This window comes from Xiphophorus hellerii, chromosome 8, assembly GCF_003331165.1.
Source record: "Xiphophorus hellerii strain 12219 chromosome 8, Xiphophorus_hellerii-4.1, whole genome shotgun sequence".
Lineage (NCBI taxonomy): Eukaryota > Metazoa > Chordata > Actinopteri > Cyprinodontiformes > Poeciliidae > Xiphophorus > Xiphophorus hellerii.
This window is the reverse complement of record NC_045679.1, coordinates 14,181,774-14,195,351: the sequence shown is the minus strand read 5'-3', so window position 1 is coordinate 14,195,351 and position 13,578 is coordinate 14,181,774. Positions and strand designations below refer to the sequence as shown.

The following is a 13,578-nucleotide window of genomic DNA, read 5'->3' as shown; positions in this document are numbered from 1 at the left end:
GGGCTTCCTACTGAAGACACATTAATTCATCCAATGCTTCTCTCGGATAGTCAGCTTGTTTCCTGATGGACTCAAAATGCGACCTAATCACTCAGAGTGCATGCCCCTTTTCTCATCACCACAGAAGTTTATTCACGTCAGGTTGATATAGAGCACAGCTGAATAGATCTTAAGCTTTATTCCCTGCATGAACTTGGAGCTGTCTGGAAGCCGTTCAGGCAAAACACCGGTTAGTTTACTTACTGGTTTCGCAACTCCTAATAAAACTAATGGAATGGGACTCAATATTTAATCTGTGTAATGTGGAGATGGAAACATATATCTTGTCATTGAGAATTAAATCGCTCAGTCTCATTAGTAAATTAGGGTGAGAGGTTCAGTCCAATTAGGCATTAAAGCAATGCTTTATTTATGTTATCAAAGTGAGCCACTAAGAGGCCACTTTGCCGAGTAAATCTGAGGCTGCTGCAGATTCAGTTTGCTTTTGTTTCTCGAGATTAAGTCTGAAACTTGCATTTGCAATTTGTCCACTCAAGCAATGTTCCAGTCAGAGCGCGTAAATCTGCATGTCTTTCAGAAAGCAGTGGCTGCAGCCCAGTTGTGTACATTAATAATCCAAAATCATCTGAATGTTTAAAGTCACATGAAGTAAATACCATCAATAAATAATCTTTGGGATTGGCATGACTGGGCGTCTCTGCTGCTGAAAGCTTGGACGCTCAGTGAAAACGCTGAGGTCACCAGCCAGCGCTGGTTATCCGACTCCCGTCTGGACTCTCAGGTAGAGGACAGGTTTCACTTTGAGAAATGCGGCGCGCCTCCTGCACGTTGCAGCATATCTCTGACACACTAGGCAGCACCAGGAGAGGGGAGGCGACTCGACAAGAGCGGTCGGGTTCAGCCTCGGCCGGATTTGCTGGTGCAAGTTCCGACACTGTGGTGTGTTATATTTCTTGCGGTCTGTACGGTCTAACTCCGTCTGACAGCACTCACTTTTACCAAAAAACAGGACAGGCCCCAAAAGCTTTTTAAAACAGGTTTTGCAAAACTCAGCAAAGCTGTCACTATGAGGTGAAGAGAGATATGGTGTCCTCAAAACAGATGCTCCCAAGCAAAGAGGTCCTTGATGTGAGTTTGTGTCTGCTCAGAAAAAGTCTCAGCTCATCAGCTGTCAGATGACAAGAAGAGGATCTCGGCTCCTTGCAGCTAGTATCAGGTTTAGGCAACAGAAAGTCAAAGTCACGACAGAGGTACAGACTCATATTCATGCTGTGCTGCAAATGCACCAAACCTGCCCTGGAGTCATAAAACGGCTTATATAAATACTTAACAGTGGAAAATAAAACATCTGATCTGAATAAAAAAATAAAAAAATAAATTCAAGTGATAAAATGAATTGTGAAAGTACAATAAATAAATTCATCCATGGCAGTTTTTCTGAACCTGCAGACAATTTGAGTAGACATACCAGAATATATAGTACACATTTAAATAAATGAATCTTTTATTGAAGTAACATAATCTGACATTACAAATTAAGAAAATCCAGCCTTTAATTTGACTACATTTTACTATTTGCTGTCTTCAATTTTTTGTTTCAGCTCAACAAATTTCTATATCAGACACAAATGTTGAATTAAACACATGATGATGTTTTTAACTGACGACTTCATCCATCCACGCAGGGTTGTGTGTGCGCATGAGGACGGGGGTTTCTTCCTGCCTGGCAGCAGATTTACTGACTATGCAGCTATTTATGCCATTTTGTCCTTCACAAACATTTGAATTAACGGTGGTTTGCCACATTATTCTTGAAACAATGTTTTGTAAAACCCAGTCCTGATTACTGCTAAATCTGTAGTATCAAGCAATAATTTAAACAGAATCTCTCTGACAACGTGAGGAAGGTTAAAATGTCTCATAAAGCAACACGTCATGGTTAGATCTAAAGAAATTCAAAAACAGCACCTCAGACCTCACTTGCTTTAGTTAATGTCAGTGTTCATAATTCAACATTAATAAACAGACAGGGCAAAAGTCTCAAATGAAGAGCTACAAGGCAAATGACATAATTATTGGGACCCGTACAATAATTACAGGTATATAATAGGTGTTTATTCTGTACAAAGAATAAACACCTTTTGCCTACAATGCAGTCGAGTCGAGTAACATCTTGTTAAAAAGCCACTGATGACCCACTTCCAACTTTATGGTCGAGTCCAACAGATTTTTAATTAAAATCCTCTCTCATCTTACAGTTACAAAAGGCCCACAGCATCATACGTCCTCTGCCATAGTTAACAGCTGCTGTTAAGGCTTTTTCCCCATATTAATTGTTTCTTTCACATCAGAACCACTTGAACGTTTTTGTTGCTGACTGGTATTATTTAGCAAATTCTACATTTATTAAATATTTTGTTTTACTACTGAACTCATATTTAGCATTTAAATAGAATCTGATTTGAGGGTTTAATGACCCCAGAATTGGAGTATTTCCCTTTCCACCATTCCACCATTTCGGTCTGTGAATAAAATTGTACTGTGTTACATATTAATACCACAGGGCAACAAAGACATGGACTACAAATCATAGATTAGAAATTTTTGTTGCATATATTTTAAGCAATAGTGATAATATTGATCTTGTTAAAACCACTTATTTTTTTTTTAAGTGGGATTTGTACTCACTAAATAGATGGATCCAAACTAAAGGTTGAAGTTTTCTAAAATCAAGAGAGCGAAATTATGCAGCTATGATAAAAGATGAATTTATTTTCATGATTTTTACACATCTTTATCCAAAGGTGACAATACATTTGGCCAACAATGTATTGAGTTGTTGTTGTAAAGTAGCTGTTTCAGTAGATCACCAGATATCTGCAAAAGTAAAGCAGATGTTTCCATAAAACAATTATAGCAACAACTGGCATTCAGTCTCCATCTTGTCTGACCCAACCTTGGGAGTTTTCAGCTATGCCAAGGGGGAAAGTGTTTGTGCTTTAAAACCTTTTCCAGAGCTTGACAAGGAAATCAGTTTTGAGATTTCTGAAAATAGTGAGGGGAAACATTTCATCATCCTGACTTATGCCTCTACATCTGACAGGCATCTGTGACTACACATGGATGTGCATGCATAATCTATTCCACTGCAGGAGCAGGGGGGAAAAGTGCTCTTTAGAGGCAGAAATCTATTTTGCAACACTGCAAACATGTTGGCACTTTTGTGGCAAGAAGTGAAGTAAGGGTCAAAAAAGGAAACATCACATTAAAGCGGAGGGTTGATGCGTGGCTCCTGTGTGGAACTGGAGGCTTGCACTAAAGTTAAAATTACATTTCTCCGTACACTTTCCAATTTAGTTTAGTGTGGGCTCCTTAAATTTAATGGGGCTGTTTAGGAATATTAGTTTCTATGCAGTCTTTGAGATGAAGAGTGAATATTTTTTCCAGACCAACTGACCAGATCTACTCTACATTTTATAAAACCTGTTATAAAATCCACATATATGATCTTTGCAAACTTTTCAGGGGAAAAAAAAAACAAAACACCTACTTGTACATCTACTTGCCTATCTCCGTTTGAGACCAGTGATAGATTTTTAATGTTGAGGGATGGCGGTGGTTGTGATCTGATAGCTAACTGTGCACAGATGGTTTTCCTTCGCTTTCCTTACAGACTTTCAAGCCTCTCAGCCGCTATTATCTAACATTGATCAAATGATTTGATTTGCATCTTTTTTTTCCCCCTTAAAACTCTTCTCCAGTTGCAGCTTACATACAGTCATCATGGGCATGAATGCTAATAATTTAAAAAGTTTAAAAAATTTATTTGAACCATGTTTCCCCAGAGTGAACTGATTATATAACTAACAATTTGCATAGAAAGTGATTTCTGAAAAGAACCTGATGTAAAAGTAAAAATATGGTTGAATTTCAATAATTCTCACAGGGTAAAAATTATACATACAGATTGAAATACATACCTTCTTCCCTACTCACGATGGGATAAATGTCTTTTAGCAAATTGTACCTCAAAGAAATGCATGTTTTTAAAGAGTCATCAACAAGGTTTTTTCATAGTTTTGGGCTAATTTTGGACAACTCCTCTTGGCAGAATTAGGAGAGTTAAATACGGATTGGTTGGTTTCCTAGCACAGACTGAGATTTTAAGCAGAGTCTAAAAATGTTTCATAGAGTAAAGGGTCAGGGCATTAATGTTATCCAGCTTTATCCATTTGGACATGTGTTTTGGATCCAAGTTTCAACCGTCTGACACAAACTGTCCCCAGATTAAAGGAGAATTTGTGAGGACATCCTGAAACAAACCAGGAACCTCAAAGACTCAAGTCTGGAACCTTCTAGAAAACCAGTATCATTGCCTAGAGAAGCCAGTTTTAGAGTGTCGGGGATTGGGCCGATGCTGACTTCAGCATATATGTAACACTGTCAAACAAGGGAAAATAACTATTTGACAGGAATAAGTGACAATGTGAGACTTTCAAACCCGTAACTGTTGAGAATAATGGTGGCAGTATCAATCTGTTGCCCTATTTATTGGTGATGTTGAGAAAGTGGATTTAAGAGAATGAAACAAGACTACCTCTAAATTCTTCAACTTTATATACAATCACCAGCTAGCAGGTCGAAACATTTGAGTTTTCCAACCAGACATTGATGTCAAATCACTTAAAAGCTCCTTCATTTATTCAAAATCTGGAACAAAACTCTTAATTTAGGTCTGTATTGACTAAATCTATCATAAAACTACATAAAAGCTACAAGTTTAGGTTTTTATTCAACATTTTTAAACAGAGATTTTGCCACATTTCCCTTCCTGTGAAACTGGAGGCTGAAGGACATGAAAAGAAAACACATACACACCCCCACACACACCCCAACAAGGTTGTATACATATGTGTTGTGATCAAGACTAATTTGGAATTAAGTAATCCATGTACACGCATCCTTATGTGAGTGTGTGTGCCAGCACATATGTTAGTCTGCAGGAAACGGGTATTGACAGAGTAGCAGAACCGCCACAAAAGAGCCTGAGGTGAGGAAGGAAAGGAGCAGCTGGTGTGGTGGAAGTCGCAGCGCAAACACGGTGAGCTGGATCTAAACAGCAAAAGGAACTGGATGATGGTTACATCCCAGTGGGGTTTGATGAATTGCGAGACAGAACTTCCCATCATCTTTTACATTTACAAGACCCTGAGTCAAGAAGTGTGAGCAAGACATGATAATGTTCCCTGATTCATCTCCAGAGTGCAGTTATTGAGAATTTGTGGTGAAACCTGAGCTGCAGTAATTGACTCTGTGGCAAACAATTGTGGCAACGTTCTTCTTTTTTAGGTCAGTACATGAAAAACCACTCTCTTTGTGAAGGGAGAGCTATCTGGTGTGAAACATGCTTTGGTTTTTGATGTGACTGTCAGAGGAGCTCGGATCAAAGAGGTATGAACAGCCTTCCTGTGGGGTAAATATGCATCGGCTGACAATAAATGCAGCTCAAAAGGAGCTTGTTCTGGAGCTAAAATGAGCATTTCAGTGTTCCTGAGATAGCAGGGGGGAAAGGAGGGCTTGGGTGTCATTTTTGTTCCTGAGATAAAAACTGAATTATTCCATATCAAATGTCTTTTTATAAAAAAGGATTCATGATTCGACGCACAGCTGAATCCAGATATTTACATTTGCTGTATCAAAAAAACAATTTAAACTTTCCTTTCTCCCTTTCTGACATTATTTCTATGCTGAATTAGAGATTTTCTTCAGGAAACTTCTCACAGTAGTTTCCTCCTGACAGAACTGGAGTAACTAAGACGGTTTGTAGGTCATCTTGCTCACAGACGGTTCTACGGATCTGTCTATGAATATTCTGTGAAATAGAGATCAGGGTTTTGTGACCGCCACTCCAAAACATTGACCTTGCTGTACTTAAGGCGCTTTGCGACTAATCTGGAGATGTGCATAGGGTCATCGTCCATTTGGAGGACACACTTGTGCCCAAGGAGTTGATGCTTCAGTAATTACACTTAATGGTCTTTCCTCATGATGACATCTATCAATCTCTCATGCAGCAAATCAACCAGACAACATGAAGCCACAACACTGTTCTTTGCAAGTGGAGGAATTCCTCTTTTTCCTCCAGATTTGGTTCTCATTATGGAAACAGACTGCAAATTAGTTTCATCAAATCACAGAACATGTCTTTAAAAATATCCAGTTTAATCTGGATTGCACATGTAAGGCCTTCCTCTATGAGTGGCCTTTCAGTCCATGTTTGTACAGGACTTGCTTCCTTAGTAATGTGACTCTTAGTAGCTTCAGATTTTTGCTTTTGGTAGGAAATTGCACCCAAGCATCAACCAGACTTTTCCCTGCTTGATTTATCATCATCTGGTTGTTCATCAAAATGTTTGAATGCATAATAATTTTAATGCGTATAAGCTGTATTGCTGTTTCATAATTGGTGACTATACAATGTTTTTATGGTGTGAAGCTATTTGAGCTGCCTTGTTGCTGAAATGTGCTGCACAAATAAACTTGACCTGACTTTTATTATTCCTGCATTTAGCAATTGAAAATAATGTTGGTAATCCTAACTGACCTTAAACAGAAAAGCCAGACAGTAAAAATGTTAGCTTCCTTTATATAGTGCAAGAAAATATCAAGTTTCAACTGTAGGTGGAATAATAATAGCATAATTGCCATAGGTTTCATTGATCCATTCATTGTTTTCTGCTGTTCTGAGAATCAGTTGCAGAGGTAACATATCTAGGAGGGAAACCCAGACGTCCTTCTTTCCTGCAACACTTTTCATTTTATTCTAGGAACCTCCTGAGATTCTGAAGCCATAAAGTATCTAAAGTCCCTTTAGCGAGTTCTGGGTCTTTCCCATTGTCACATTTAAATGGGATTTGAATGGAAAATGACTCCAAAAAGAGTCATTAGCAGGCTGCCTGATCAGATGCCTGAACCACATTGGCTGGCTCCTTTTGATGCGGAGGAGAAGCAGCAGCTTAAACACAAACTGATGAAGATCAACACCCTACCAAAAGAGGACGCTAATTTCAACCGATTATATTCTGTTCTTTCAGAAATGATTGTGACAAGTCACAAAGATACGTTGTGCTTGAAAAAGACTGACCGGGCAACCTGGATGGTAGTAATCCTTTTTATTAAGTTGAGAACCATTTCCTTACTTGACTTGCGTAAAAGCTTTTGCAGCGCTCCACAATAATCATGGCCAGAAGATGCCAGCAGAACCACATCTTCTGAAAACAAAAAAAAATTTGCGATGTTTCCATGTCAGACTAAACTATGCCTTGAGAGCCTGACTATGAAAATTACAGAAAGGATCAGAGACAAGAGAGAGCCCTGTAGTCCAGCCTGCACTGGGAACAAGCTTGATATTGTGTTGAAAATATGGTCACAGATTTTGCTTTGGTTTTACAAGATATGCCCTACTAGCACCTTTCCAATAAATCCCTCAAAGGACTTCTCAGGATCCAACAAAACCACGTTGACTGAAGGACCAAAAACAATAACATCCCTCTTAAATCTGAGGTTCAAAAGCAAAACTATCACAATATTTTCTCAAATCTTAATATATTTCTGGATGTAGTAACTCACACCACATCTAAGTTAAATGTGCAGAGGCTAAAAGAAGTAAAAATAAATTGTAAAGTTCTACACAAGACAAATTTTCCTTATAATTTCTAGCATCTACTTGGACCTGCCTGCAGGGAAAATGAAACGCTTAGGTAGTGAGACAAAATGTGGAAGTTATGTCGGTGCTTTGCTGTCATACTTTATGAAGAAAGACTCACAGCTGAAAGAAGTGCCACAACGCGATGATTGAGCCTCCTGTGGGATTTGCGAGTACTAAATTTACCAACGAGGCTGATGCATTCAACTGATAATGTGACTTTAGATCAAAAGAAAGGAAGAAAGCTAACCTTTTTCATCCAAGCAAAAGAGAGAAACGTGCGAGGCATCTATAAATATTGCAGGGAAGCGTAAACCAGACAGAAACCAGCAGGATCAGCGTTTACCTTTTGTGGCATTTCACAATATACAGTTCTGTTCATGCATAAGACGAAGCATTAACTGATTAAATATGACGCTGTTTGCGGAACTGCTTACGTCGCATTCCCTTTCAAGTGAAGTTTTCTTTTTGATTTAATTTAATCAAAAAAAAAGTATGCTTCAGATATATGAAACCTTTCAGGCAGCACGCATTCGCTCTGCAGAAAATAACACAATTAATTATAGGCATGAACTCAATGAAGTCAGGAAGACAGAGCACAGCACTGTTCTAAGGCAACGTTAGAAAAGACTTATGTTGGAGCATCTCAGTACTGTCTCATCATGTGAGGATTTTTTTTTCTTTTTACATTTTACACTGGGGCAGTGGTTGAGGAGGATCAGGAGATTTGTAACCAGTAGGTTGCTGGTTCAAATCCCTAATCCGTCCATATCCTTTCTTGGGGAAAACACTTCACCCGATTTTCATGTTGGTGGTGGCAGTCTGGCTTCTGTCAGTCTGCCCCAGTGACTCCACTGCAGCTGCTGTATGAATGACAGATCTTGGTGTAATGAACTCATGAGATCTTGGATTTGGTAAAAAAAAAAGTGCAATTCAAGTAGAAGCCGTTTACCATTTAAATGTAAAAAAAAAAAACTTTCACCAGTGTTAGGCACAATTAAAAATTCAATCATCTAATTTTTATGAACGTCTTGAAACTTGATCTGTTTCAAAAGGTCAAAAAAGTTGGAAATATTAACTCAAAAACATTGAATCTCTAAAACTAACACTTGATTTTTTGGGAAATAATTTGCTTTATTACAGTTTGAGAATCTAGATTAAAATTTGAAAAAAACCCACCCACAACTAATTATATTTAAAAACAATGTTTTAATTAAACAACTAATCAGAGCAAATTAAAACTTTAGTAGTACTGATTTCTGCTTCAATTTTGTTAGTATTTATTTTGCTGCTGAACAGGTTATTTGCTGCTAGATGTTTGAGAAAATATATTTGTAGTTAGGTTGATTAAAATCATCTAAAAGTTTCAGATTGTAAGCATTGTAAATAAAGCAAAAACCTGAGATAGGAGAGCAGAATTTCATGCAATAAGAAGTTTTTGTCAAAACTCCTACAGCCATCAGACAATATTGGACATGTTTAGGTACAACAAGTCTCTAACACCTCGTTTTTCACATGTCAAAGACTTCTTGGATCAGTGGACCAGTGTTATACTTCTGGTCTTAAGATACAGTTGGCGAACCAGAGACTCCCCAACATGTCCACTTCAGATGTGCAACATCTGCACTTTCTGCAGCCTCAGACCACAAAAGTTTGCTGAGAGCTTAAACTCCAGTCATGTTTAGATCATGTTCATGTTGCAGCAAATGTGACTATAAGATTTAGTAATTATATCGCAGTGGTAGTTTTAGCACCTGTAATTACGAGTTATTAAGGGAAGGACATTAATTATTACTTCACCTTGTGAATTAGTGGTCTAATTTGTTGTTTTCTTTAGTAATTATCATTCAACATCAATATTATGGATGTAACCTTACGTCCTGCACACCAGAAAAGATGAAGCAAGATTTTAACAATGTTGAAAAAATTTCAAGGAAATTCCAGTTTAAGCCAAGCAGTCTAAGCATTTGACATTTTGAATTAAAAATGACACGTGTCTTAAAAAGTCTAAAAATATATACATCTGAAGCTATAAACCAGGTAGCATCAGCAAAATTTGTGAACCACTGGTCATATTTTCTTACATAGAGAACAAATACAGTGGAGGCTCACTTCCTGTTAAGGGTTTAGCAACATGCCCTCAAACCTCAATCATGATATTCTAAGAAAAGTCTATGACAACAGCAATTATGAATAAATGAGGTTGCAAAGACCAACCACATATAATAACTCAACAAATTATTGGTGTTTAATCTTAAACTTTAGTAGCAATAAAAGCAAAAAAGGTACAAAAATGCAAAAGACATAACATAAACACCATTTGGTGTTAATTGTCTTTGCCAAATAACATAAAAATGAGTGTCATTTCCTTAAATCTTTTCTATTTCGTGTCATTTTGTATACAAATCAATCTATGAAAAAGTTCAAAATTTAGCTCTAACATTTCGTAAGATACCACAGATTCTTAACAGTCTTTGGTTCCGTACAAAAACACTTTCATCTTACCAAAGAAGCTGAAGGCTAAAGGTGAACCCAGTGAAAGCTAAAGACCAAACAATATCACCGCATTCAAAGACGAGAAAATTATGTGTCTCCTCTTCGAGCTCCGCTACTTGCATTAACATGTAAACGCTAAGAGATGTTATTGTTGTTTTACGTTTTCTTCTGAGATTTAAAGGTGTGCTGGCAAGCTGAGAGAAAGAAATATTGCAGCCAAAATCTAGACCAAAGTGTGGACAGGATTTACTGTATATGACACTCTGAGGACGGTAGGCATTTCTGATCTGTATTGTATTAGCATTGATGGTGTGTATGTCACAATCTTTCTCCCCATCTCCCAACTTATATGAAAACAAGCAATAAAAAACATGTTTTGGGTGGAAAAAAAATTACTCTGTCACCGCTATCACCCATATCAAAAACCACAACTGGAATTACACCTAAAAGTGCAACAGGACAACAGAGATCATAAACCTCATCTCAGTATCATACACAGTGCCCAGAAGTTGATCTCTTTGCTAAAACAACAACAACAACAAAATTAATAAATAAAAATAAAAAGGTATACAGGAGAATGAACAAAAAGACTTAGGACATTACCTGTATCTCTCTTGCATGGTAAATGATAATCAGCCCCAGGAGAATGATTGTAGAAAGGCTTATCAGGCATTTTAGAGCTAATGAATACAGGGATTCCTGCAAAAGAGTGAAAACACTAAAGCTAAACAAGACTAAACATGATGACAATACATGCACAATTCAATATATATATTGAATTGTATATATTCAATACATACAATTATATAGTTACTTACTTACTATATAAGTAAGTAAGCACTTACTTACTTATATAGTAAGTGCTTTTTACACCATTGCAACTAACCAGGACTTTGCAGTTTTTTTTTTTTTTTTATCATAATCATTAGGGTTCGGCCTGTATGTGTTGGGACGCTGCACTACGCAGACTTTTCTTCCACACTTTTGGAAGAAGTTGTTTAAAATATACGAGTTGCAGTCACAGTGACAGAGCAGAGCAGTGACTAAATCGCCCAAACGGGACATAAAGTTTGAGTAAATACGCACCTTGCCATAGGCTCCCCATGAGAGTTCAGTCTCTATAACCATAACAACGATCCCAAACATCCCAAAGATTAAAGCATAGTCACTGAGACGCTTCCTTTTCTCAAACAAGGCCCGCCGGTGTCCCAGCTTCTCCCCAATGTTCTGGTTCTTCTTTTTACCCGATTTGCCGCCGCTGTGGCCGCAGCCTGCCCCTCCGTCCCCCGATGCGTAAGGCATCAGCGTGGCGGAATTGTTCTCCGGCTTGGATACTAGATTGTCCGACGCATCTGCGGCGGAGATGGGCTGCAGAGGCTGGGACTCGGAATCGAACTCGTGTATGTTTCTGCGGGACGAGCTCAAGTTGCTCAGCGGCCGCATGACGCCGCCGTTGTATCTGCAGCTGCTCATGGCTATTTCATTGTAGGAGTTGCTGTCTTTGTGGCTGCTCCCCTGGCTGCCCCGCTGCCGATACAGCTGCTGCTGATGATGTTGGTGGTGAGGATGATGATGTCTAGTTGAACTACCATGACTAGAAGGTGTGAAGTCGCAGGCGGTGCTGTGCTGGCAGCCCTGCCTCGAAGACGTCTCGGAAGGTGTCCTCAAAGTTCCCACAGTGGTCGGCGACGTCCCGCGAAAGACGAGGCTTTTTCTCGCATCACAGGTGGTGCAGCTATTGCAGGTGCAGCATTGGTCGTGCTGCCTGCCGACGCGCTGCTGCTGCTCCGGTCCGCAGTAATAGTGCTGGTACTTACAGTGTTGGAGCTGCTGCTGCTGCTGCTCTGGGAAGAAGTCGTTGTGCAGCTGGAAGGGGGTTTCCATGTCAGTGCTGCCGATCACAGCAGCGGTCAGGCGCCACAGAGCACCCGACAAAGGGCGTTATGGTCCTCCTCACAGGAGGACGGAGCCGCTGCAAGAGCAGATCCATTTCGGCTCCGGTAGAAAGTGAGAGATGGACCTCCGATTGGGCAGGGGGGGAGGCCGGGGGGGGGAACCAAAACAACTGTTTCGACGTCACGAAGAAGGTTGGAACGTGAAGTTCTGTCTAATATTATCGATATCAGTACAAACTATCAGTGCAGATCGATTTTACAAGACAATTGCGCCACGAAAAGGGTTCAAATTTTCGGCTTATTCAGTTTTATCCAAATTATTTTTAAATATACTATTGCATTTATTTTAATACATAAAAATATATTATTATTATTATTATTATTATTATTATTATTATTATTATTATTATTATTATTATTATTATTATTATTATTAGTAGTAGTAGTAGTAGTAGTAGTAATAGTCGTCATTATTCTCCGTATTAAATATTCTTCCACCCAAATATCTCTTCATAGCCACACATAAGCTAAGCGTTCCTTTAAGTCCTCTGTACATTTATGATTTATTTGCTTTAAATCAGGGCTTCCCCAGTCCTGGAGAGCTATTACCCTGCAACGCTTAGATGCATCCCTTCGCCAACACACCTGAACTAAAAGGCTGAAATTCATCAGTAGTCGTTCAACTCTGAGGACGTCAAGTGACTAGACATTAATTTGATTCAGCTGGAGAGAGGATGCATCTGAGAGTTGCAGGATAGCAGCTTTGGACTTGGATAGGACTGAACTTGGGCAATTCTGCTTTAAATACAGCAAACACATTGAATACAGAAACAAAATTACTCTTATCCAATTAACATTACACTTACACACATATCTGTATTTAATTAAGATTTAAGTCAAGAAGTTGATGCAGAAAAAAGATACATGTCTTGAACATCTTTTACAAAAAAAGAAATACATGTGCACCGTGATGCAGTAATTAGCCCCAGTTTACTCTGAGGTCATTAAACAGGTTAACAAGTTTGTTAGTCCAGTCCTATATTGCTTTTGTGTGTCCTGTCCTGGCTTAAGCAAAGAAGATGTTGGATCTGGCTGCCTCACTATTCTGTAAAAAAAAGAAGCAAAAAACAAAAATAAACAAGTAAAATAATGAAAGTTTCTGCATGTAAAGGCTGTAGAAACAAAACTCAAATGATGATTTGCTGCCTCATCTGCAGTAAAATGTGGTTTTAAAGAGTAATGTTTCATGAAGGGTGCATATTTGGTGGTGTCAGCATCATGCTGTGGGATTCCTCTTCCTCAGCAGGGTCAGAGGAGCTGCTCAGAACCAAATACGGAGCAGTCCTTGAAGACAAGGAGTGTTTTGCATCAAAGTGGGCTGGAATGGCCCAGATGAAATCCAAATTTAAATCCAGTTGATCATACGTGGAGAAGAGTTCATGTTCACATAGATTCTCCATCCAATCCAGCTGAATTTGAACT

At 38.7% G+C, this 13,578-nt stretch overlaps 1 protein-coding gene across 3 annotated transcripts in view; it reads right to left on the bottom strand.

The window, feature by feature from the left end:
- kcnn2 (potassium calcium-activated channel subfamily N member 2) overlaps window positions 1-12,330 on the bottom strand; it is a 40,678-nt gene extending 28,348 nt beyond the window's left edge. Inside the window, exons 1-2 of one of the 3 annotated variants that reach the window (XM_032570846.1) lie at window positions 11,288-12,330; window positions 10,805-10,900 (exon numbers count right to left, since the gene is read on the bottom strand). In XM_032570846.1, coding sequence (XP_032426737.1) covers window positions 10,805-10,900; window positions 11,288-12,085 — 894 coding nt within the window. In that variant the 5' untranslated portion in view covers window positions 12,086-12,330. The remainder of the gene's footprint in view (window positions 1-10,804; window positions 10,901-11,287) is intronic. The other 2 variants (XM_032570845.1, XM_032570844.1) reach the window with 2 other exon arrangements.
- Between the last annotated feature and the right edge of the window lie 1,248 nt (window positions 12,331-13,578).